Here is a 26,185-nt window from a genome sequence, read left to right on the forward strand (position 1 = left end):
TAAGTGAGTTCAAAGGTCTTGACCAGCAGGGATGGCACCAGGAGTCTCATGTCAAGATCATCTGTCGCTTTCAGGCACTTTATTAAATGTGCAAAATAATGCTCAAGTCTCTTTTTCAGTCTTCAGATCATATTCATGTGAGTGAGGAAAGTCACAGCTATTCTGTCTGACTTCCTTTCCATGGCCTTTTGACCTTTCAAGCCAAGTACTGTTTCATCCTCACTATCCAAAACTACCACGCTTCAAGCTCACAGTAAATATGGCAAAGACTACAATTCAGATGATTGTTACGCAAAGAAGAGAAACTACAGTACTAATCTCTCAACATTATTAGATATTAGGTGCTAGCATTTTAATTGCTTGACTTGTCCAAGTTAACTGAGCTGCATCTATATGTTGCTTTCAGAGAGAACATCCCACACCTCTGTGTTGGAAGGTGCTTTAGGTTTTACTTCCTGGTACTTCACTCCCTTTTTGCAGTGGTGTGAAATGCCCTTTGCAGGGTTACAAGAGATCATCTAAGTTGTAAAAAATAATTCCCTCGGCTGTTACTCTCTCGCAGTCAGGTGCTCTGCTCATTGCTTTTTATACTTGACAGGAAACAGAAGTGGCATCAGGGGGTAATTTAAATATTTATTGGATATTCCCTGTATTTGCACAGAAATATTTCCATCTCTTTCCTCCGTCTTCAAACAGTGCTCAGCTATGCTTTGCTAGCATTGAGTTATCCCTCTGATTACCTTCCAAGGGCCACTCTACAGTGAAAAACCAGTAAGAAGACAAAAGGCCTCAGAAATGCTACACATCACTGCATCCTTCTGTATCTATCTCTAGCACTAATTCCTCTGCTGTTTAAGTAATCTGCTGTACATCAGAAAAAATATTGTCTCACTTTTAAGGCACTGGTTCTGATTATTCTGTAATAGACCATGTTTAAAAACGGCAACAGCAACTGTGAATACTTTCTGCACTTAGTTATACTGAAAAAACAGAGATGAACCTAGCCTAGGAAAACAAAATAAAAACCAAAACACAACAGTCTTGTGGTGACAGCCCTGGGGAGTGCTGGGTTCAGTTCCTTGCCCTGCCACAGTCTTTGTGTCTGCTTTTCGACAAGTGATTAAATCTTTCTGTGCCTTAATGCCCAAAAACTAAACTACAGATGTAAGTAAACTTTTTTTCTTTATACCCTTTAAATGGCTAGCGCACTTCATGGCAGAGCTCTGGCCTTGAGCAAATCAGCATTCCCTTAGGCAATGTCTGGACACGATTCAGAGGACACCAGTACCCAAGGACCATTCCTGGTAGGCAGTTTCCCTCCTGTGCTGCGAGAGAAGAAGGTTCATAGAATAATAGAATGTCCTGAGTTGGAAGGGACCCACAAGGATCATCGAGTCCAACTCCTGTCCCTGCACAGGACAACCCCACAGTTCACACCGTGTGTCTGAGGACGTTGTCCAGTCTCTTCTTGAACACTGTCAGGCTTGGGGCCGTGACACCTCCCTGGGGAGCCTGTTCCCGTGCTGCAGCACCCTCTGGATGAATAATTTTTTCCTAATGTCCAACCTGAACCTCCCCTGGCACATCTTCCTGCCATTCCCTCGGGTTCTGTCATTGGTCGCTGAAGAGTTCAGTGCCTGCCCTTCTTTCTCCCCTTGTGAGGAAGCTGTAGACCACGATGAGGTCTCCTCTTAGTCTCCTCTTCATCAAGCTGAACAGGCAGGTAGATCTGAGCTGTGCTGCACCACCTACCCTGCTGTCCAGAGAACAGCTAACATCTTCTTTTACTCACAGAAGCACAGAACTTGGGGGCAAAAAGGGCTTGTTGTTGGGGGCTCATTGAACTCACATCAGCATGTGGGGCAAAAAGTCCCCATGGCACACGTTGGCTTATCTGGAAGTAGAGATGCTTGTCGCTTGGAGAACCCCTCCCCATGAGCATTTTCTATTCAGTCTGTGTTGCAAACATGTTTGTTTGTTTGTTTGTTTGTAGACTCCATTTCCTCATTATGAGGGAATCTCTGTATTCATTCAGAAGGGAAAATTTTAGGCCATCTTTATCCATTATGGTTATTTAGAAAAGCTCTTTCAGCATCAATACAACAAACACAAAAACCGTGAGGCAAATAAAGAACCATAATTACGATGTTTTTTTCACTCATCGTTTCTGTGATACTGACTTTTGACCACTTTAATGCGTGGAGTTGACAGGATAATATTCATCTGGTTTTGCATGTAATTGAGCATATTAAAATATTTGTCTGTCATGCATACTTAAATGGATTTTATAACCCTAACATTAGAAGAAAAACTTATTTATCCGCTTGTAACTGAATATATTAAAATCCATCTGTCACATACTTAAGTGCATTTTATAACCCTAATATTAGAACAGAATTTATTTCATCTGAGACGATTTAAAAGTTTCAGAGCTAGTCTAAACTGGTCATCCAGGCTTCTTCTTAGGTCAACGGTGAAAGACAAGCACTCTCAGTGCAGAAATATGCACTTTATCTAACGGGATCAGTCACTATTTGGAAGTACCTGTGGACATTACAGGGAATCCAGAGAGGTGTCTTAAACAAGCTACCCGGTCTGAGGTGGATCCTATCCTGAGAAACTTATTGTAGTCAACATAAGAAACCTATACCAAAAGATGAACTGGAACCTTGGTGTCTCAAATCTTAAGTTAAGGCTTCAAAATTTGCACATAATCTCTTCAGACCATGCAATGGCCATGAATGCTGCTTGCTATTAAAAATGTAAAAGTATTTTAAACATTCAACTTTAATATTATTTTCCCAAAGGTTTTAAATGACCAGTTTCTTCCCGTAGAAATGTGATAAGGACAAATGATGTTGCTAGTATTTGAATGGTCTCAGTTTGACCATGAAAGTCACATCACACTGACCTGGACAACATGAGTTCACCACTTTGTTGTTGCAGAAAATTGTTGATAGCTGTAAGGCTCTGCTAGTAAGGCAACAGTATGTTCTCTGACACATCCTTCCCAGAAATTGAAAAGGAAGATTAGAGCAGTGGAGTGAGTAAATGTATTGCAAAAGCACCCACAATGCCACAAAAGTAAGATGAATCTTTAAACCCTCATATTTTCTCTCCAAAGTCTTCACTTGCCCCAAAAGCTACAATGTCCTTCCATATTACTTCTTGCTGATTAATGACATTTCAGCCTTCTGTAATACAGTTCAATGATGTATTTCCTCTTATATCAGTTCTCCCTCTTATAAGCAGCATCTCTGCCTGGCTGGCAGAAAGGAAGAACGTGCAGTTTGATCCCAAAAGTTTTGTCTATCAAATTCTTATCTCATCCCCAGAGGTAGTTTGTTTAATCCACCAGTCTTGCTACCGAGACATAGGTTTCAGGATGATCAAATGATGAGAGGGTAAAGATTGCATGTCAGTTAATGATGGATTCACATTCTGGTTACAGTCCCGTGAACGTTAGTCACCTACAGGTACCTCTTAGAGCACAGCTAGCAACAGGTACCCTCCATATGAAATATCATCTTATCTTCTTTCAGCTGGAGGTAACCTGTCCTTCACGGATCACAACGAGAACCTAGGTAATCAGTTTAAAACAGACTCCCCAGCTTACTCCTGTTTCTGGTGAACTGGCTGATCAGACTGCTGGGGCTCTTTGAGGAAGGTGGTAACGCTCAGATTGGATGAGGAAGCTGTTCTATGTAAATGACAGGCCAGTGACAGCCTTGGATTAGATGGACAAAGGGATTAAGTATTGATTACTGTGATAATGAAGACTGTGGACCAGATCCACCAAATCAGAGGAGACTCAGGTACTAAGAGTAGGATTGTTGTGCTAATGTATACTAACAGGATAGCATATACACAACCTTTACAACTGAGTGAGCCCCCATATTAGTCTATGACTCAATTTGCTCTGCCAGCTCTCCTGCAAGAGTGGCGACCTTTGGCAAAACATTAATAATAAAAACCAGAATGATGTTATCTCAAATTGTGGCACCCAGCTTCTAAATTAATGTATGCTGAAACCCCAGGGTTTGCAAAGCCCATTGAAGCCAGTGGAAAGATTCCTGTTGACCTCAGTGGGCTGTGAATCATTTTAAAATGGAAATGGAGCTCAAATTCCAGTGACTCTTCTAATCTTCAGGCAGATTAGTCTTGGGACAGATCCCACATCAGCCATGGTGTTTGTTGGGTCATAAAGTGCTGCTGATTTATTTATTTATTTATTTAAGCACACCCTCATTGTACTCTGAAATGGGGACAGGATGAGTTCACCTACTCCCATTAGACATCTACATCTAAGACAATCACCCTTTGCTTCTCTGGTACTCAGTGGAGGGAAGTCAGCATTTCATCTGCAACTCATCACTCCAAAATGGACATTTAAAATAGGTCAGATGACTCATACTCTAAACGTCTCTTTCTTCCCATTAACAATAGAGGGAGCCTGAGGTAATTTTCTCAGATTCAGACATTGACATGCGGTCAGAAGAATTTCACTCCACGCATCTTCATTAGACAAAGCTTCAAAAATGTTGTGCTTTTTGCACTAGAGAGATGGCATAAGGTTTTGAAGTACTACAGTATCAGGCGAAGGAACCAGTGCAAGGAGATCGCATGGACTGCAGAATTGTCAGTGCAATAAACAGCATTAGCTGCCTTTTGTGTTCCCATTGATACAGCACTGAGATAGCACCTGGGACATCAGGACTGCATTACAGGTTTTTGTTTAGGCAACAGGGTCCTCTGTGTTTTCTTTTTTCCATCCCTAAAATGAGATCTTATTTGTAATATCTTCAGTGAGAAGTCTGTTTAACAGAAATACAGTTTGATTTGCTTCCAAGTGAAGCACAGCTACTGCAAATAACTTCAGCTAAGGAAAAGTCTGTCAGTGTGAACCTTGTTGCTTCTGGAATACGTGTTAAATGCAAGCACAGCAAATGACCTTCTGGAAAAAAAATCCAAGTCCTGTTTTGGTCTGCCAGGGAAAGAATGAAGGATCTTCTAAGAGCATGTCACAGGTTGGTCTCTGGGGAAGCACCACAAGTTAATGGCTTGGGACAGTTCAGAGAAATCACGTGTGCCAAATAAGTTTCTTCCTAAACCCTTTCCTTGAAAAGCTCCTTCAATTCAGCATTATGTGAACTGTATTTTTCACAGCAATGCTTGCTTGTGGGTCTGATTTGTGCTTAATTACAATGTAGCCATAGCAAATATAATGCCTTTTGACTGATCAGTCACTCTAGTAATCATCTTACTCTAATGAGAAGTCCATACCACTCGGTGAAAGCCTCAATCACTTCTAACACACTGTGCAACTGTCAGTTATGCAAGGCAAAATGATGGAAAAATGAGTATTTTCTATTTGCATTAATGGAATTCGCTTGAAGCCAGACTTGGTGCTCTGCAACATGCAACGGAAAACCAGTTCTGGAGAGAATTTTTGTATCACATCAAATGCCCCTGATGTGTTTTTCATTATTAAAAATATAACTTTAACTCTTTTAGGATGGAATAATCTAAGCTGGAAGGAAAACACAAAAATAGACTAGGAGGGACCTGACATGTTTAGCTGGGGAAAAGGCTGCAAACATGAAAAGCTTTGGCTTCACGTTTTCCATAATTTTCTGTAATTTTCAATCTTGTCAGCATGAATAATATAGTTGATTTTTGCTATGACTATGAAGCAACTGCAGAATACATAATAAAGTTGAAAAACAGCTGAAAAAACATTCATCTATTTTGTTTTCAATTGAGACACTCCTCTCAACTGCAGAAAAGTAATCAAACTGATTTTAATTCCATAAGCCACATCTGATCAGCATATAGTCCAGGTTTTGGATGGAATTTTCAAGACATCTTCTGAAACAAGTGACCAAAAAAAAGTTACTTATATGCTATAGTCAGATAAAATATCTTTCTATTTAGTCAAATGAAATATCCTTTTTGCAGCCCAGAACAGAAGTTCTAACTCTGAAGTTTCTTGTTCTGCATGTACCTGTTCAGTCTCTTTTTTGCTGAGGGCTTTAGTGACTAGTGGACTAAATCTGCAGATAGAAGCTTCTCAGGAAATGACAGAGATAAATTTGGGTGGGAGTCATCTAAGCTATTCTAGATACCCTTTAGATACCACAACAGGTATTTCCAGATGAAAGACATCTCCTTTCAACATACATGTCCAAAGGTCAGATGGACTGCACATGTTTATTTAAAGTTATTTTCGGTCCATTAGGGATACGTCAAAACTAAATAGAGCAACTTTTAATTGTTATTCATGTTCAGACAACTGAATTGAGCCTGCAGCCAGTGTTATCAATGGAGTCCAGAGAGAGATTAGCTGATCAAATGCAGCAGGTGGGTGGCATTGCCTAAATGAATATGTCGAGCCATTTGAGATGCCCTGATTTACCTTGCATGGTCTATAGATGACCTCCCAGAAGGTCTCATTTTCCCACTGTATCTGTCATATCTGCCAGCTCACATAGATGTCTCACATGCCCTAAAGCACTTCAAATGGTACTAGACACCCATGTTTAGGCAACAGGACCATGTCTGTTGATCAGCTTAATTAGTCCCTAGAGTCTATTGTCTATAATGGGAGCTTAGACTTCTGCTGCATCTGTAGACACACGTGGTGCAGGTCTCTTAATCTGTGGCTCAACCTCATTTTAAGGGTTTGAGTCAGTTCCTAGATGAACTTTTAGCACCGTTTTAAACGCTCTGTGATATGGAAGACATCCTCACAGGGCTGGCCAATATGACACAATTAGGACACCTGCTCCTTCTAGACCAGGAGCAGAAGAATGAGTAGGACACCCTAAGGCTTCTCAATGGCTCAAGACACCCACCTCACCTGTGTGCAGGTAACTGGACTGAGCCTCGTGTCTTCATCACAACCTAAACTCCACCAACAAAGCTGGTTGCTTCTTGTCTCTACAACACACATTTTACTCTTTCACGCTCCACTGAAGAAAACTTAACACAGATAGTAAATCATTAAATTCCTTCCATTAAGCAAATACACTTTTCTTCAGCTGTGGGTTACCCAGCAACTGATAATTTGGCAGAAATGTGTTTATTTTTATGATCAACCTTGTCAATCCACAGCACTTGCTTTCCCAAACAACTGACCTTTTCCTACAATATTATTTTTGACAAGTGATGGCTCATTACTCTCTGTTAAACTGTTAGTATTTTAATGTTCAGTTTTCAAATTATTATCGAAGGTGGAGGCATCAATATTCTATACTAAGATTTCCTCACACTTTCCACAATAAAGTCTTGCTATACTGGAACTTCCAAGCTGAAATTTCCTTTACCATGTCGCTTTGACTCTGATATTTTTTCAGGAAAGTTCAATAAAAAATATCAGTCATTCCCAAAAGCAATATCAAGAAATATTTTGTGTATGTCAAATAATAAAAACTGCAATCAAACACACACTATTGCTGAAAAGCTCTAGCACTTCTGTGCTTTGAAACAGGAACTTGAAATCAAGCCACACATGTAACTCTGGAGACAACGTTGTGTCTTTGGCTGTTTTCATTATGTTCTCCCAAACATGACACAGCTCTGAGCCCCTTGAAAAAACAGTTTATAAATGCTCAGGAGAGACTTAGTTTGACAGCTAAATTGTCCAGTGTGCTGGCACTAAGCTCCTCCCAGCACAGCTCCTTTTCCCATCATCTCTTGGATCATTAGGCACATCAGCCCTGAGGTCGCTGGGGCTGAGCAAGACCTTCCCTGTAAAGATTTCTCCAAGAAGCTGCAGGCCACCAAAGTGCTGGTTAGTGATACAGGGAACAGAAAGAATTGATGGAACATCTACCATGCAAAAAACAAGGAAAAAAAAAAAAAGGTGCAAACCAAGTAAAATAAAGATTTCTGAAAAATGATGACAGGAAGTGAAAAGGTTTAGGAGAGAAAGAAAAGGGAAAGACAGCACAAGGAAGATGGGAATCTAGGGAATGGAAAAAAGAAAACTGGCAGGTCGGAAAAAAGCGACAGAAACTGTAAAAGAGTAGAAATAAGAGCTGAGGGATGGGCAGACTCTGCAATGTTTCTTGCAGAGCATGGACAAAGGTGAAGGGAATTAGATGGCTTATACATTTTAGCATGTAGTTAACACACAGGACCTCCAGGACTCCGTCCCTTCTACGGACACAACTGTGACCAGGGCTGCATGACAGATATATCTGGTGTCATTTCTTGCTTCTCTCACAAACTGCAACAAACCCCAAAATGCAGAGTCTTTGGCTAAATGGTCAGATCAAAACAGGAAACAGCATTTACTTTTTAGTATGTTACTAGTTCCTCCTCCATACCTTCAAGAATGGCAGCGTTGGTATCAGACTGGTCTCTAAGTGTGGCTTTAGAAAAAGCAAAAGCAATCCTCTGATCCAGAAGTTCTCATATTGGTGTCCTTGCTGGCAGAGAGTCTCTGTCTTTCACATCAAAAAGGCACAAGAGAACTGCAGGGAGAGAGAAAGAGCAAATTCAGTAGAATGGACCATGCTGAGTTTATCAGAGAAAGGGCTGTGTATTTCCAGGTTTTTCTGAGCTCCACCTTGGATATATTTGTCTCCTGACTTAGGGAAATGCTGTATATGGCAATAAATCAAACTCTGTTTCCAATTACCAACAGCTGCAAACACATAATAGCACTGCACTGTTTGATTTAAGCAACGTGAAGAACTTGGAACAATTTATGAACAATAGCAATCTACACAAACGCGCACAAAAATCAGGAGTGGAAATCAAACCTCCTGGCTCCTACGCCCTAACCATTAGACTGAATTTCTTCCCTAGCCCTACAGTTTCAACAAGTTCAAGGTGAGTTTAATAACAAGGAGATCAGCTTGGGGCAGAAGTATCAAAAAGAAGAGTGTACTGGGGACTGTGTCACTCCTTCAATTCCCAGCTGCATTCCTCCGTGGGAGTTTGGTGTTAGAAGGCTCTGTCTCTACATGTTGCTCAGCTCTTTGTCAATGACTAGCTCCTCACTGATGTGTTCTCCTCCCTCTGAAACAGACTTTAGTGAAGCTGTTTGGAAAACAAAAGAGTTGTCAGTGGCAGTGTGAAAAAGACAAACAACAACCCAGCAGGTTTTACAATAAAAGAAGCCATTTAGTTGCCAAGTCTTGGTTTGTTATTGCAACATCCTGGCTCTTAAAAGTCCATTCACAGCTCATAGTCCTAATACAGCTGATATTATGCCGATCAACCCTTTTAGAGATATTTTCTTTCTTTACATTAGCTGATAGATTAATGATTTCATTCCCAACTCATCCAGCCTGTTTCCATGCTTTTCCAGCTGGATTTGTATTCAGCTTCCACTTTTCCTGCTCTAATTGCCAGACCACAACTCCTTTGACATTATTTTCCAAGGAACAAGTCTCTGACTCTCCCTGGTCTAAAAGTTACATTACCCTCTATCCCCAGGGTTTCAGGCTTTTTGTTCAACTAAGACATTTCCAGCTTAATTTTTCGTTATGTGCCAAACCCCCAAAGGCTTAGCTGAAATTACCGGGAGTAGTGGATGTCAATCTGAAAGCACCTACGCATGACCATATTTATCTCCAGGTTTTAAACAATTCATTGTAATACCTAGGAAAGGACTTGTATTGCCATCTGCCAGTATTTACAGATGACAAGTTCTGCGGGTATCTGTGTGAGTAATAATGACACACAGCCACCAATAGAAGCGGAATCAGGATCATGCAATACGAAGTGGCATGTGCAACTACTTTAATAACAGTATTTATACAGCAGCAGCTGTGTATAATCTTGTAGCCAAAGCCTGCACATCAGGAGTGTCATTTCTGTAGGTTCTTCCATTATTAAGACACACTCTAAAAGGTGTTGCGGTCTAGCTGATCTCAGAGTACCTCACCTCTGCTCTCACTGTACAGCCATGGTTTTCAACATTCTTCAGCTTGCAAGATATGTACAAGATAGATATTTGACTGGTAAACAGCACAGACAAAGTTCCAGTTCAAATCAACGTCTGATTATCATCTTACAGACAGAAAGATGTAGGTTGCTGGGTTGTTTTTTTCTCAAAGGATGTTTTTTTCAAAAATATAATCTCATGCATTTTGCTGTTTCTGTCACTGCTGTCTAGGAAATCAAAGGAAGGTTTATTGACCAAGACACACACATGCACTAATAACCATAAGCAAAGATCATGAACAAAGACACCCGGCTACTAATAATTAGTGGTAACTCCTCCAGTTAATAGTGGATGTGAAGATGCCTTTTTTTTCTCATAGATTTGTCACAGACTTGGAAGACAGAGATGCAGGAATCGCAGTGATTCCTGACAAGATACTTTCCATAACTCTTTTTCCATGCTGAAGCGTGGGCATGAGCATTGTTGCAGTCAGATTTCTGTCACTCCACTGCAAGTTGAATTTTCAGAGCACGGTTTTGTGCAATGGGCTTGTGAAGGCAGCTCCACCATTCCCCACATTCACTTTCTATAGGCCAAATTTATTCTTCAGCCATTGCATGATACATTTATTTCCTGGAAAACAGCAGCAAGGAGAACTAGGCTGAGAGTTACAGCTTGTTACTTTAAGAGTGAAAATATTCACTGTCAAAAAAAAAGGCTTCTCAATAATGGCTTTGTAATGCTGTCTCAAAGATTAAAAGTTTATGCTTTAAAAAGAATGGAAACAGGTATTAAACTCTTTCTAGAATGCGAGCAACCAAAACGTTCTCAGTGAAGTTCTTATTTTCCTCATTTTCTGCATTTCCTCAGATGCAGACTGTCAAGGAGGCACCACAAAAATCAATTTAGGCAGACAACAAGTTCCAAAACAAACTTTAATCTAGCTGCAAAAGTATAGCAAATAAAATGAGTAGAAACAGGCTTTATACAAATTATTTAGCACTCTGACAACATAAAACACAGACGTGGATACCAGTTGAGATTATTGGGGAATGACCACATTAATGAGGATCCACAGCATTCACACACTTTCAGAAACACAGAATCACAGAGTGGCTGGGGTTGGAAGGGACCTCTGGAGATGAACCAACCCAACCCACCTGCTAAAGCAGGCTCACCCAGAGCAGGTCACACAGGAATGTGTCCAGGTGGGTTTGAATGTCTCCAGAGAAGGAGACTCCACAACCTCTCTGGGCAGCCTGTTCCAGGACTTTGGCACCTCAAAGGAAAGAAGTTTCTCCTCATATTCAGATGGAACCTCCTGTGTTTCAGTCTGTGCCCGTTGCCCCTCATCCTGTCATTGGGCACCACTGAACAGAGTCTGGTCCATCCTCCTGACAATACCCTGGAGGTATTTATAAACACTGATGAGATCCCCTCTCAGCTTCTCTTCTCCAGGCTGAACAGACCCAAGTCTCTCAGTCTCTCCTCACCAGAAAGGTGCTATAGGCCCCTCATCATCTTCATAGCCCTTCACTCACAAGAAACAAAACTAGAGGCCTCTTTCACTCAAGGGTACCCAGAAGAGAAATAATCATTTGCATGGGTTAGGCAAGGACTCATTAAAGGATATATCCAGAAGAGAAAAACAACCCCCCACCAAATGAGGAGGGCACTCAATCCCAGGAAGTCTCCTTAGACAGCATCCCAGCCTAAGGGGAGGGCTCCAGTTCACAGACCCGCTACTTCGAGAAGACCACTCAAAGGGGTCTTCAGCAGGGACCCTGTTTTATAGCTTGGTCAGATCTGGCTGTGGGCATTACAATATGGTCCAGAAGCTTCTCAGCTTCTCTGGGCACCTCCTTTGTTGAGGACCCTGTCAACTGAACGAGGGTCCCACCCCTCCTGCCCTCCCAGCTGGGATGAGGTGAAGTCACCCTGTCCGGGAGTGGGGGAGGATGTGACTGTCAGCACCACCCTGGGTCTGTACATGGGGACAGGCACAGGGGGGCAAAAAAGATGCTGAAGAGACATCAACTGCTCCCTCATCAGGGATGTGCAACTGCCACACAGCCCCAGGTTACAAGAAACACCAGCTAAGCTGGGACATTCTTTCCAGCTGTTAACTCCTGTGCTTTAAACTGTAAATTTGGAACTAGCTCAGGAAAAAAAATAAAGATTCAGCAAATGGCTGCAACACAAATCACTGCAAGAAATCAGTGTACATGTCACTAGGAACTGAGGCATGACACTCAGCCAAAAGAGACATCCTAGTCATAGAGGACTTTTTGAAGTCTAGTTTCTTTAAAATAGCTGAGGTTTGTGCATTTGAAAGTCACCTATGAAATAGGAACAACAAATGTGCAGGATATCGGGATATTACCTTTCACAGAATCATAAAATTGTTTTCGTTGGAAGAGACCCTCAGGATCATCGAGTCCAACCATAACCTAACTCTGGCACTAAACCATGTCATTAAGAACCTCATCTAAACACCTTTTAAAAACCTCCAGGGATGGTGACTCCACCATGGGCAGCCTGTTCCAATACCTGACAACCCTTTCCGTGAAGATTTTTTTCCTAATATCCAATCTAAACGTCCCCTGGAGCAACTTTCGGCCATTTCCTCTTCTCCTATCACTTGTTACTTGGGAGAAGAGAATAACACCCTCCATGCTACAACCTCCTTTCGGGTAGTTGTAGACAGCAATAAGACTTTCCATTAGCTTTGATAATTACAGCTAATATGATGTATTTTTCCTCCTTAATTTTTACTTGAAAGTCATATCTTACCTGTTACCATTTTCCACAAGAGATGTTCTGGACTGGCTGAACAGGGACAGGATTATTTGTGATCTCTCATGTTCTTTTCTGGTTCTTTTATTGCAGAGACTTTCCCAGCACTGCCATGGAGCAAATACATGGACATAGAGCCCTGTTGAGAAAAAGTTGATGGTTATGGCTGCAGGAGAATATTTTATTTATTTATCTATTTGTTTATTTATCTTTCCAAGAAGAAGGGCATTCTGTGGCAGGAGGAAGTACAAGCAAGGCATACTGCTCACCCCAAGACTTGTTTCACTCAGTCTGGAATATCAACAAGTCTTCTTACCCACTGAAACACAGATGTCAACATTCCTCTCATTTTCCCAAAATTTAATACTCCCAGTTAGGAAGGTTTTGACAATGCTCCTGCTGAGAGGTTTTGCCACTTGTATTTGAAAATATAATCCAAATTTCACAAACGGAACCAATGTTTCTACCTATAAAGACAGAAGAAAGATTGGTATTTCAGTTATTTATTCTAACTGCCCTGGAGTTTCATGTTGTCTTCTGTTAAAAGGCAGCTGCAATCTGCCTTTGGGAAAAGGACCTTTTTAAAAAAAGAAGGCTTCTAGAACCTTGTTGAGGTTCAACAAGGCCAAGTGCTGGGTCCTGCACCTGGGTCAGGACAATCCCTGGTATCAATCCAAACTGGGGCTGAAGGGATGGAGAGCAGCCCTGCAGAGAAGGACTTGGAGGTGCTGGGGGATGAAAGATTGGACATGAGCCGGCAATCTGCACTTGCAGCACAGAAAGCTAAAAGTATCACACCCTCAGACCTGCTGTGTATCAGCCTCTTTCCTTCCCTGCATGTTCTGAGACCTCCATCTCCTGGGCTGAAGGAAACACAGCTTTCCATGGTCACCACCAGTGCCTCTCACCTTTCTGCCTGACGCAGGAACTCCCGGTCACCAAGAGGTCCAAAGCTGCTAATCTCTGGCTGATGGGCTACTTTTTGTTAGTTTTCCTTAAAATGTGCATAAATCTTGCAGACCTTTTGAACACCCATGGCTCGGGTGTTCTGGTCCAGGTAGTGGGTGATTAAACTAATTTTTAGAAACATAGAATGTCCCAAGTTGGACAGGATCCACAACGATCATGGAGTCCAACTCCTGTCCCTGCACAGGACAATCCCACAGCTCACACTGTGTGTCTGAGGACGTTGTCCAGTCTCTTGTTGAACACTGTCAGGCTTGGGGTTGTGACACCTCCCTGGGGAGCCTGTTCAGTGTCCAGCACCCTCTGGGTGAAGAACCTTTTCCTCATGTCCAACCTGAATCTCCCCTGGCACATCTTCCTGCCATTCCTTCAGGTTCTGTTGTTGGTCACCACAGAGCAGAGCTCAGCCCTGCCCCTCGTCCTTCCCTTGTGAGGAAGCTGTAGCTGCAATGAGCTCTCCCCTCAGTCTCCTCTTCTCCAGGCTGAACAAACCAAGTGACTTCAGCCGCTCCTCATCCGGCCTCCTCTCCAAACCCTTCACCAAGTCTGTGACCGCTCAAACGTGACGCCGGCGACACCAAACCACCAAAAACAACCCGCCGCGCACGCGCAGTCACCTCAATGAGGCGGACAGCCCACCCCCCTCAGCCCACCGGCCACGCCCCCTGCCTTCCCCTCCAATCAGGAGGCGGCGGCCGCGCACAGCACGGCCCCCCCGCCTCCCAGTGTCCTCCCGGTTCCGAACAAACCGCTCGACCAGGTAGGACAGCCGCTTGCGCCCCCGGGCCACTGCGGCGTCTGCGCCGCCCGTTTGGTTGCAGCGCGGGGCCGGCCGCGCCGAGCCGAGCCGGGAATGTCGGTGGCGCAGGAGATGTCGCTGGCGCAGGAGATGTCAGAGCCGGCGGGCGACAGCGGTAGGTGCCTTATTCCTGGTAGGAGCCCAGCGCGGGCCAAGGGGCGCAGGGAAACGAGGCGGCGGGGGGGGTGCGCAGTGGTGGCTGGGGCGGGCGCATGCGCGCTGGCGGGCGCGGGCCCAGTTCAGGCGTCTGCGATCGCTTCGGGTTGTGTTGGAAATAAGTGTCACAGAGTGGTTGTGGTTGGAAGGGACCTCTGGAGATCATCCAGTCCAGCCCATCTGCTAACGCAGGGTCACCAGAGCAGATCACACAGGAATGTGTCCAGGTGGGTTTGAATGTCCCCAGAGGAGACTCCACAGCCTTTCTGGGCAGCCTGTTCCAGGCTCTGGCACCTCGGAGGAAAGAAGTTTCTCCTCATATTCAGATGCAACCTCCTGTGCTTCAGTCTGTGCTCGTTGCCCCTCATCCTGTCATTGGGCACTTCTGAATAGGGTCTGGTCCATCCTCCACCTTGAGATCACAGTATCACAGTATGTTTGGGGTTGGAAGGGACCTCAAAAGATCATCCAGTCCAATCTCCCTGCTGGAGCAGGAACACCCAGGTGAGGTTGCACAGGAACATGTCCAGGTGGGTTTTGAATGTCTCCAGAGAAGGAGACTCCACAACCTCCCTGGGCAGCCTGGTCCAGTGTCTGTCACCCTCACTGAGAAGAAGTTTTTTCTCAAATTTAAGTGGAACCTCTTGTGTTCCAGCTTGATCCCATTACCCCTTGTCCTATCATTGTTTGCCAACGAGAAGAGCCTGGCTCCATCCTCATGGCACTCACCCTTTATATATTTATAAACATTAGTAAGGTCACTCCTCAGTCTCCTCTTCTCCAAACTAAAGAGCCCCAGCTCCCTCAGCCTTTCTTCATAAGGGAGATGCTCCACTCCCTTCATCATCTTTGTTGCCCTGCACTGGACCCTCTCCAGCAGTTCCCTGTCCTTCTTGAACTGAGGGGCCCAGAACTGGACACAGTATTCCAGATGTGGTCTCACCTGGGCGGAGTAGAGGGGCAGGAGAACCTCTCTCGGTCTACTAGCCACTCCCCTTGTAATACACCCCAGGATGCCATTGGCCTTCCTGGCCACAAGGGCACAGTGCTGGCTCATGGTCATCCTGTTGTCCACCAGGACCCCCAGGTCCCTTTCCCCTACACTGCTCTCTAATATGTAATTTCCCAACCTGTACTGGAACCTAGGGTTGTTCCTGCCCAGATGCAGGACTCTACACCTTCCCTTGTTAAATTTCATTAGGTTATTCCCCACCCAACTCTCAGCCTGTCCAGGTCTCGCTGGATGGCAGCACAGCCTTCTGGCATGTCAGCCACTCCTCCCAGCTTAGTGTCATCAGCAAACTTGCTGATAGTACACTCTATTCCCTCATCTAAATCGTTAATGAATATATTGAATAATATTGGCCCCAGTACTGACCCCTGAGGCACTGCACGAGATACTGGCCTCCAACTAGACTCTGCACCATTGACTACCACTCTCTGGCTTCTCTCCTTAAGCCAGTTTGTAACCCACCTCACTACTCTATTGTCTAGACCACACCTCCTCAACTTAGCTGTGAGGATGCTGTGGGAGACTGTGTCAAAGGCTTTACTGCTTTACTAGTGTAAATAAATTCCCCTCTCAGCCTGCTCTTCAATCTGTTCTTTTTCTCTCCTCAGAACCAGATGTCTTTGAAATTGTTCTCCCAATCACTGTCTTAGTGCTGAGTGATGATGATTTTCTCCACGATGACGCCCAAGAGGAAGAAGCAGTGTCAGTTCCCGAGTTGAAGGAGGTTAACTCAAACAACAGTATTTTCCTAAAAAATGATGTGACACCTTCAAATGACAGTCACAGTTTAAGCATTTGTGAAGAAACCAAGACTGCTTCAAATAAGGATAATAGTATGAAATACTCAGAAGAAAAATGTTTTGCAGAGAATGTGTGTAATAGAATAGGATCATCTTTAAGTGATCAGTGTGATGCAGGCACGGATAAACAGAACGAATATTTTGTGTTGCCGACACCGTCTTGCAAAACAGAGCTTACAGAGATAAACGAAACCAGTGACAGAAAAGATGGTGTTGGTGATGATGGGTTTGAGAAGGTTCCTCCTCTCATCTCCTCTGCTGGCAATGAAGATAGAGATGAGGCCATGGAGACAAGCAGACAGTTGGTATCAGCAGAAATATCCAGACATGAAGAGGAACTTGTCAGTCTTGCAAGTATTCTATCTGATGGCAGTGGAGAGAAACAACCAGAAGTCCAGAAGGAGCTGGAGACAGTCGTTGAAATAGAAGGTAACTTGCTAATAAGACCAGTACAAGAGTTTGAGAAATACGGTAAATCTCAAGTTATTGAAATATGTAGGAAAGCTTGTAGGAAGAATACCAAACCCATTTATTTTAGAGTAAGCACTTGAACATAGATTAATATCATATTCAGCAGAAAGAGAATATTGGCTGGAGTAGGCTTAGTTCTTTCACAGAGTCCTGCAAAAAATAGTGAAACCACAATAAACTGGTACTGTTTCATTCTGCTGCAGTTTGCAAAAGGGCAGACCTTTAATTAGGGAAAAGGTTTTGAAAATAAAAATTTGGGTTAAAGATTTTGTTATCCCAATTACAGGTATTAGAGAGAGAAACCAACAGGCAGTTACTCTCATTAGTATTAGCAGAGACTTGGAGAGGCATAATTTAGGTTTGAACTCCACCATTCCTTACAGCAGATGGAAGTTCTCCAGGAAAAAAGGTGCAGATAAATACTAATAGTGTTTTCATTTTAACAGACAGAAAACAGCAATTATACTTGTGAGAATGTAGCCCTAGAAATTTCGGTGTCAGTGTTATCATAAGAATTCTGGCATAAAGCTGTTCCATTAAAAACCGTAGGGAATACAGTGTTGTCCTGTGAAATTCAGGGCTTTGGGTATAAATGGGAAGTGGGAAGGAGACTCCAAACTAGGATTTATTTTCTTAAAACATTATTTAAATGTTGGGGTGGAAAGCACTGAGAGAGAGACATGAGGAAAGAAATGGAGATAGCAGAATATGAAGCAAAAGGAGAGAAGAGCAAAGCAAGTTATTAGACAGTTGTGATTATTACTACCAATTAATCACGAATGCTGGTGATTGTATGAAATGACATGCATGTGACTTTTTATCCCACTGTAGATCCTGATTCTTCAAAGAATGGAGGCAATGAAACTAATAACAGAAAGATAAGTGAATTTGAAGATGAAACTTGGAGTTCTTTCTTGGAAAATGGCTTGAAAGAAGAACAGAAATTTACCTCTAATTGTTCTGCTCCATTACTCAATGGATGTTCTCCTACTTCAGAAGAATTGCCAAAAGATGTAGGGAAACTGGAGATGAGTGCTTCTCCTTCTGCTGAATCAAATGCTACTGGAGAGCATATTTATAAGACTTTAACTCAATTTCCTAAAGAAAGACACCAGCAACAAGAAGTTTCTCCTCATGAAAGCCTGAAAGAATTGCAAAGCCAGCAAGAAGATTTAGCACGGCTAAGTAGTAGTGTGACCATCGAACCTGTTTCTAAAGCATCTGGTTCTACAAATAAGCAGGAAAGTTTGAATTTGAAGTGCAGGTTTTGTAGTTCTGTATATAAGTGCAGTGCACATCTAAAGAAACATGTATATTCAGCTCATAAGGATAAGAGAATGCATAAATGCTGCTTTTGTAAGAGAACCTTTTTCTATTTTGTCAACCTTAAGAAGCACCTTAAATCTCATAAGAAAACGAGTAGGTTGAGAAGGGCAAGAAAATGTACGATGAATATGAAAAAAATTAGGCAGAGAAAATGTGAAGAAGAAGAATCTGAGACCAAGAATAAAGAAAGTAAATATGAGCAATTTTTCGTCAAAGTTGAAAGGGACTTTTCACCTCTGGATATGCCTGTTAGTTTTTCCTGCAAAATTTGTTTCTTTGCTTCATCAAACCCTAGGAGTTTTGTTCAGCACATGAAGGGACATAAAGAGAGACCACCTTACCAGTGTCCTCAATGTGATTACTCCTTCATTAGCTTTTCCTACCTGTTAAATCATATGTACTGGCATGCTGGGTATAAGCTGTACCAGTGCAGGTTTTGCACCTTTTTTTCATTATATTTTGCAAGCATGGTGAGGCACAGCTACGTACACTTAGGGGGTAAACAGCATTCCTATGAGTTCTGCCAGGCAGCGTTCACGAACACTGTTGGGTTACAGAGACACAGACGATTGCATGCAGACAACAAAACACACCAAGAGCAGCAACTCGGCTTTGTAAGCAGAAGAAAGAGAACTCGAAGACCTCTAAAGAGTTACACGTGTGATGAGTGTAACTTGGTGTTTTACAACAGAGGACATCTCAACTTCCATAAGAAAAGTCATGAACAGTTTAATGCTAATGGCTATCAAAGCAATAAATATTGCAAAAGGAAAATATGCAAAGTTGAAAGTAATTTCCAGGACCATGTTTCTCTGTCTCTTTCTGGTCAAGAAGATGGTTGTCTCAGTGGTGAAATGCTGGCTTCAGAAGTAGACTTTGAGCAGGAAGGTGATGTGCAGGACAATAAGGAGATGTGCTTTGGAAGGGAATTCCCTGAAAATGGCCATGAAAGCAACAGTTTACCTGTTATTTGGAATAGATCAGACGTTCCTCTGAATTCTTACAAAATGGAAACACTTGTTTGCAAAGGGGAACCTCTCTTCAGCTCTGAGACCTCTTGTTCACAAGCTCAAGATGATGACGCATATCATAAATTTGTGGAAAACTTAAAGACTACATGGCCTTCCAATTTGTGTGCATTCAAAACGTACCAGTGTCAACACTGCAGTTATGCTACTGCTGTTCATAGTGACTTTAAGCTGCACCTAAAAACACACACAGTTGGAATACCGTTTGTGTGCAAAGAATGCAATAAGGCATTTAAAACGTCAAACCGTTTGCAGAAACACAGCTTTATTCACGTAAAGAACGGCTTTGAGTTTCGCCGTTGCTGCTGTGTAGGTAGCAGTTTACAGAATCTTGAATTGCATCATGAAACGGAGGTAGCTTTGTGTCCAGAAAGAGATTGTGGTTCCTCGGAAGTCTCAAACAGTGTCCATTCCTTGCTTGGTTCAGAGTTCTATGGATTACAGCCAGATGGCCAGAGGGGCCAAAGAAAAGATTTGCGAGCACGAAGTCAACGACAATACTATGAGTGTGCAGAGTGTGAGTATGCTACTTGTATTTTAAGCAACCTTAAACTACATATGAGAACTCACACAGGTGAGAAACCTTACAGCTGCAGTGTTTGTCAGAAGAAGTTTCGTACTTCCAGCCACCTGAAAAGACACAGCGTCTTGCATTTTAATACCGAGTTCTTCAAGTGCAGGAACTGTGACTATTCAACAAACAAATGGCTGTCCTTGAAAAAACACCTGGCTTCACACTCTTGTGGGGAAAGCTCATCTACTGGCTGTCTCCATGAGCAAATAAAGCAGCTGCCTTTCAAAACATACACCTGTGAAGAGTGTGGCTATTGCACAGCTCACAGCAGCAACTTGAAGCCACACTTGAGAATTCACACAGGGGAGAAGCCATTCAGGTGCCATCAGTGCCCTCTTGCTTTCCGCACGTCCAGCCACCTGAAGCGACACTTACTGACTCATTCAAAGCTGCGCTGCAAAAGGTGTGAGTTTTCCACGGTAGATAAACGTGCTTTCCGAAAGCATGTAAAAACGCATGCAAAAATGTGTAAGTGTGGAAAGTGTAACGTGACGCTGCCTACCAAAAATCTTCTGGAAAAGCATAAAGGGCAACATAAGGTTGGAATATAAGCTTGGGAATTACAAGCTGGCGCTTTGTTCTGGAAAGGTTTGCATGTCCTGAATTTGTTCTTTACTTTACATTCCCCTGCTGTCCCCAGAAGGATGCCTAGGAGTGGTGTTATCCGGCTTTTTTTTTTGTCCAGAGAGTGAAACTCAGGTACTGGTTTGCTCCAGGTTCTTCTGAGCACTTCATTTTTATCCCAGGCTCTGCTAAAGAAAATCTTGGAGGCAATTTTCAAAGCCTGAGTAATTTTTTAATAGCAGGAGGTGAGTTGTAATTTGGCCAACGTTCATAAATTTAAGCAGTTACTCTGCACCACTTATTTTCTTTAAAAAAGATGATAAAAATTGTCTCACTGAAAGGATGTTAAAAGGGAGAGAATTACACATTATGTTGCATATTAATAACTTTTCATTTAAAAGTTGTTAATACGTTTGGAGGCTTAATGATACCTCGCATCTACTGAAAGTTGTCTTCCCTTACCCCAGTTTCTCTTGCAATAGCTACAAAAGAAGAAAGTATCTCACAAAAGATTTGTGTCATCACTGGAGAACTGGGATAAGAAAATGTTTGCTGTATGTGTGTACATATAAAGGGTTTATTAGGCAGTTATATTGTCTGTACTTTTAATAATTATTCAAGTAGTCTGACAGGAATGGTAATCAGGTATTCTATGATATTGAAAAGACTTAATCTTCACTTTTATGTAGATGTCTAATGTTAATCTAGTATGAAACACCTTTCTCTAGGCCAGTGGTTACCGTGCTCTTTGTTTCTTAAAATAGACAGTATCTTACTTGTCAAAGAAATTCTCTATTAAGTTAACTACTGGCCGATGTATTGCAAATACTGTTTAGTTACACTGAAATCCTTTGCAGTATCCTGAACTGTAAAATTTATTCTGTTAAGAGCTTTACTGTGCATTTAAAATACCACATGTGAGGGCAACTTGTGCCAAACAAGTGTAACCCTCTTGTGGGAGAAAATACAACAGCAAAGGGCTGGTGTGATCTGTCCCCTAGTGTTAGAATTGAGTCTGGAAAGCAGCAAAGTGAACCTATAGCTTAACTTAGAGAATGTAAACATGAAACCACCACTGCTTTTTTATTGCTCTCAAATGTATGCTTTTCTTTATAGATACAGATAATTCGTGGCACAGGGTTTCTGGTGATGTAGGAGACAGGCTGGAAATGGTTGCCCAGAGAATTGGCAGAGATACTAAAACCAAAAAATCTGAGATGTTAGAAAGCAATCTGGATGTTGTCCTGGGCAACCAGTTGGACCAGTGACCTCTGGAGGTCCCACAGCTGTTGTGTGATTGGGAGTGCGCTTCTCCAAGAGTGAATTTGAACTCGCCCATAGACATATTGATTTCAGGCCAGATCGGCAAACGTATTTAAGTGATCTTGTTCTTCATAGTTGCAGTAAAATAAGATAAGAAAATATCGGTGACTGAACCCCAGTGGTTATGAACTTTATACTACAAGCTGGGAAGTCACCATTTAGGGATGAGTGATTCATATTTTGGAATGATTAAGCAAACTACCTGATACAGTTGTGAGAAAGAAGAATGTTTTCCTGATATGAATAAATAAATCATTTCTAGGCAATAGTAACGCTATTATACAAGTGTGGAGGAATTTTTACCTGCATTACTGTACAATTCTGATCATTTATTTGAAGAAAATTTCTACAGAACAGGTACAAAGAATAAACAAAAATAGTAAAGAGAATTGTAAGCCTACATATCGGAGGAGACTAGGAAAGCTAAGTCTGACAGGGAATAAAAGTTTTTATAACTATTTTATGTATATGTATTGTATGTTGCACAATGGTAAAGAAGGGAGCCCAATTTAGTGTGATTAAATTCACTGAAGGAAATAAACAGCATGAACTTCTTTTGATTGTGAGGAAAGACAACAGAAGACTTCTTCAGATGGAGCTTGATGTGTTCGTAAAAATAAATATTCCAGGTGGTTGCCTCTTGTAAATAAAGTGTTTCATGACTCCTGAGGTTCCCCTCTGTTCATTACGCAATGCATTGCACTTGCGGGGATTGAAAGTGATTCTTGGGCTGCTGAAATTTAAAGGCGTACCTGTTTAAAAAAAAGGATGTGGACAGTTCTTAATATTGTTTTTTTTTCCTAGCTAGAACTATAGTATTTTTATTCTTGCAGAGTTTTAAGAAAAATCCAAGGCTTCTCTAAACCATACTATGAAGTTTTCTATTGCAACCAAAAAATTCACCTGCTTTTCTTCTTGAAGACATCCCGAGTTTGGACAAAACAGTAAAATGTAATAGGAAATCACACTAATGACAAAAAACTTGAGTAAATAGCTGTCATTTTATGTGCTATGTAGCTCCTAAATAAGTGAATAAAAGTTAAATGTAGAGTGAAGTAAATGACTCTAGGTGAATAAGGCCATGCTGCAATACAGTTCACCACCAACCAGATGTGGCTACAATATAAGGAAGGAAATATATATATATTATATATATATTATATATATATATATATTTCTTTCAAAATAGTAGAAATGGCTGCCAATCCAGTGTCAAGAAATAAGGTGATGAGTGCAATGGCAGCTGGGTGCACTGGTAGCATTTGTGTTTCAGAATTGATGGTGAAAGAGGCATTGTAGCACCATCTTCCAGCTGCTTTTGCAAACACTGGTAATTATAATTAGTAAGAAAAGCTCCTCAATGGCCTTGTAAAGGATGGAATGGGCAAGTCTTCAGCTGTGAGAAAAATTATTAATTAAATCTTGTAGGTCCTAACAGAAGTACAATGTGTTAAAATCTTTGTGTTACTACATTCGACTACCTCAGTTTTCATTTAGGCTACAGTGCATCCATGTAAATGCATGGGGTTTTTTTTCCCAAATTAAGAAAACATACAGTAAATGTAACAATAGTGAAATGTTATTTTCTCCTGCTGTCCCTTCCCCAGTTGTGTTAGTTGGGGAATTTGATGCAACTTCTGAGTAGTCACTTATTGCAGCCTTCAACACTTAATAGGGGCTTAGAAGAAAGATGGGGACAGACTTGTTAGCAGGGCCTGTTGTGACAGGACAAGGGGTGATGGTTTTAAACTAAAGAAGGGGAGATTCAGGCCAGACATGAGGATGAAATTGTTTACACTGAGGGTGGTGAAACCCTGGCCCAGGTTGCCCAGAGAGGTGGTGGATGAACCATCCCTGGAGACATCCCAGGCCAGGCTGGACGGGGCTCTGAGCAACCTGATCTGGGTGAAGATGTCCCTGCTCATGGCAGGGGTTGGACGGGATGAGCTTTGAAGTTCTCTTCAACCCAAACTGTCCTGTGATTCTGTGATTTCGGCGCAGGCCCGCGCCCCTCCGCCGTGCGCACCTCCAGCCCACAGGGGGCGGTAGCGCGAAGCGCCTCCCCCAAAACGCCCCACCCGAGGGGCCGCCGCGCCGTCACGTCTGCGCCTGCGCCGCCCTTCCCCCGCGCGCCTGTTACCGTATTCCCTGCGCGCCTGCGCGGAGCGCGCGCCGTGACAGGGAAGGGCGCCTGCGCGGGGTCTGGGCCGGCCCCGCTGAGCGGAGCGGCGTTTCTCGCCTCTAACCCCGTATTCTCTGCAGGACTCCGAATTCCTTCGCCGCCAAGATGCCGCGGATTATGATTAAAGGCGGTGTGTGGCGGAACACCGAGGTAGGACTCCGATGGCTTTAATCCCCCAGCCCCCCGAGGGCCGGGGCCTCAGCGGCTGGTGTTGGGGGGGGTGTCCGGCATTACTGCGCAGGCGCGGGCGGAGGGGTCGTTGTGCGCATGCGTAGGGGGGTCATGTAGTGGGGTGTCTTGTAACAGTGCGGGGGTAGGGGGAGATTTGGGATCTTTCTGGGCTCTCTGCAGCGGGGGATGTGGTGGGTTAAGCCTCTGTGGGTACTGTGCGTCTGGTGGGATTGATTCCTCTGCAGTTCGGACCTTCATAGAATAGTTTGGGTTGGAAGGGACCTTCAAAGCTCATCCAGTGCCACCCCTGCCATGAGCAGAGACATCTTCACCCAGATCAGGTTGCTCAGAGCCCCGTCCAGCCTGGCCTGGGATGTCTCCAGGGATGGGGCATCCACAACCTCTCTGGGCAACCTGGGCCAGTGTTTCACCACCCTCATTGTAAAAAATTTCTTCCTCATGTCTGGCCTGAATCTCCCCTCCTTTAGTTTAAAACCATCACCCCTTGTCATGTCACAACAGGCCCTGCTAAAAAGTCTGTCCCTATCTTTATTCTCAGCCCCTTTTAAGTACTGAAAGGCTACAATAAGGTTTCCCCAGAGCCTTCTTTTCTCCAGGCTGAACAGCTCCAGCTCTCTCAGCCTGTCCTCCCAGCAGAACAGCTCTATCTCTCTGATTGTTATCTTCCTTATCATCCTGAGCCCAAGTGGCCAGAGGTCAGCTTGGTGCTTTTTCTCCTGAAGGCTGCATGTTGGGGAGGACAGGAAGCTCAGCCATGCTTGTGTTCTGTCTCTGCCTCCTGGAGAAACTGTCTCTTGAAGAGAATGCCTGGGCAGTGTTGTCCTCTGAGCTGCCCCTTTTGTAGGCTGGAGTGTGCCTTATACTGCATAGGCAGGGTTTTTATTCTCTAGGTGTAGAAGGGGGCTGGAAACTCTTACCCTTAAAGACCCTTTGAAATGGTGAAGATGGATATGGACTCTTCACCTGCAGCCCGAAGTGTTTTGTGCACAGAAATATATGTACTGTTCAAAAAAGAGCAAAAATACCCCACCTTTCTGTCCCAATTTTGCCATTGAATGCTTTCAGAACTGCGAGTGATCATGCAAAATACAGTAATAACACCAGAAATCAAGGATGTCAGTTTTATTAGGTGGCATGTTTAAAGCAAAATGAGTTACCTGACACTGTTAAATCCAGAACTCTGCCACTTTATACTTCGGATGCTGCGCAAGTACCTAGTTCCAAAAGGCAGTAAGAAAAATTAATGGAAGATAAATGTACTGTGTGCTGCATTTTCTTTTAAGCCCTTTTAACATATCACCTGTGTGCCAGGAGGCAGCTGAATTGGGGGTCAGCAGGGGACAGGAAGAACCACCATGTCCTTACACTACTCTTATGATCTTCCATAATTGACTGATTTTGATGACTGTTAAGAGAAACAACGACGGGTTAAATAGGTCATTTTTTCACCCATTTTTGTGTACCAGATTTGAAGTATCTCTTTTTGGTGCTATCTTTTGATTAACATTTTGATTTTGTATACAACACAAAAATTACAGAAAATGGAACCAGATGATATCAGGTCATTAGGAAAATGACCAATTACTTGCAAGAAAAAAAGCCATCAGTGTGGCTTTAGCGTGCTATATAACATCAAGTAAGTTTTAAAAAGCAAGGATTTATTTCTTTCTCAATAGAAATTACATGACTTGTTTCCTGTAGCAGCTCAAGCCAGAGCGCATCGCCAGTGGACAGTTAAAGCTGCTGTTTGCTCTGGCAGGTGTCTGTGCCAGACAGAGCATCTGTCCTTGACTCACGTGTTCTGTGCAGCTGAGTAGATTCTGAACACAGCTACAAGTGCTTGCTGGATACAGAATTGGAACATCTGTGGTTGACAGGGCTGCAAGAATAGCTTTGATGCATTTAAAATACCACTTTCTGACCTGTCAGGAAACCAGAAATAACAAAACCGCTTATCTGGGGGGAATGGATTGATGGATGGACTGACAGACAGTTGATAGGACTTCTGGCTTTTGATCACATCTCAGTGCACGCTTTGACATAAATTAACAACTTGTCTGCCAGGCTGGATTCATTACATTTTTTTTTCTCCCAGAAG

At 42.9% G+C, this 26,185-nt stretch overlaps 2 protein-coding genes across 3 annotated transcripts in view; both read left to right on the plus strand.

Moving 5' to 3' along the window:
- The first annotated feature begins 14,406 nt into the window (after nucleotides 1-14,406).
- LOC308039050 (uncharacterized protein) lies at nucleotides 14,407-22,478 on the plus strand. Of its 2 annotated transcripts, none has more exons than XM_080342073.1 (3): nucleotides 14,407-14,574; nucleotides 16,236-16,856; nucleotides 17,730-22,478. In XM_080342073.1, exons 1-3 carry the CDS (start codon nucleotides 14,514-14,516, stop codon nucleotides 20,375-20,377), a joined length of 3,330 nt encoding a protein of 1,109 aa, XP_080198199.1. In that variant the 5' UTR covers nucleotides 14,407-14,513; the 3' UTR covers nucleotides 20,378-22,478. The 2 variants fall into 2 exon arrangements, with proteins under 2 accessions (XP_080198199.1, XP_080198200.1); XM_080342074.1 differs by lacking the exon at nucleotides 14,407-14,574 and adding an exon at nucleotides 14,718-14,842.
- A 1,415-nt stretch (nucleotides 22,479-23,893) lies between these two features.
- The window catches only part of CDC5L (cell division cycle 5 like), a 38,712-nt gene continuing 36,420 nt past the window's right edge, over nucleotides 23,894-26,185 (plus strand). The window contains exon 1 of the mRNA XM_080341134.1: nucleotides 23,894-24,045. Coding sequence (XP_080197260.1) covers nucleotides 24,001-24,045 — 45 coding nt within the window. The 5' untranslated portion in view covers nucleotides 23,894-24,000. The remainder of the gene's footprint in view (nucleotides 24,046-26,185) is intronic.

Source organism: Nesoenas mayeri (assembly GCF_963082525.1).
Source record: "Nesoenas mayeri genome assembly, chromosome: 3".
Taxonomy (NCBI): Eukaryota; Metazoa; Chordata; class Aves; order Columbiformes; family Columbidae; genus Nesoenas; species Nesoenas mayeri.

What these genes read in the sequence shown, in the direction of transcription:
- LOC308039050 (XM_080342073.1), top strand. Translation starts at nt 14,514, where the DNA reads ATGTCGGTGGCGCAGGAGATGTCGCTGGCGCAGGAGATGTCAGAGCCG. An exon ending in AGAGCCGGCGGGCGACAGCG is followed by an intron (nt 14,575 to 16,235) that starts GTAGGTGCCTTA and finishes TTCTCTCCTCAG; the next exon opens with AACCAGATGTCTTTGAAATT. An exon ending in GACAGTCGTTGAAATAGAAG is followed by an intron (nt 16,857 to 17,729) that starts GTAACTTGCTAA and finishes ATCCCACTGTAG; the next exon opens with ATCCTGATTCTTCAAAGAAT.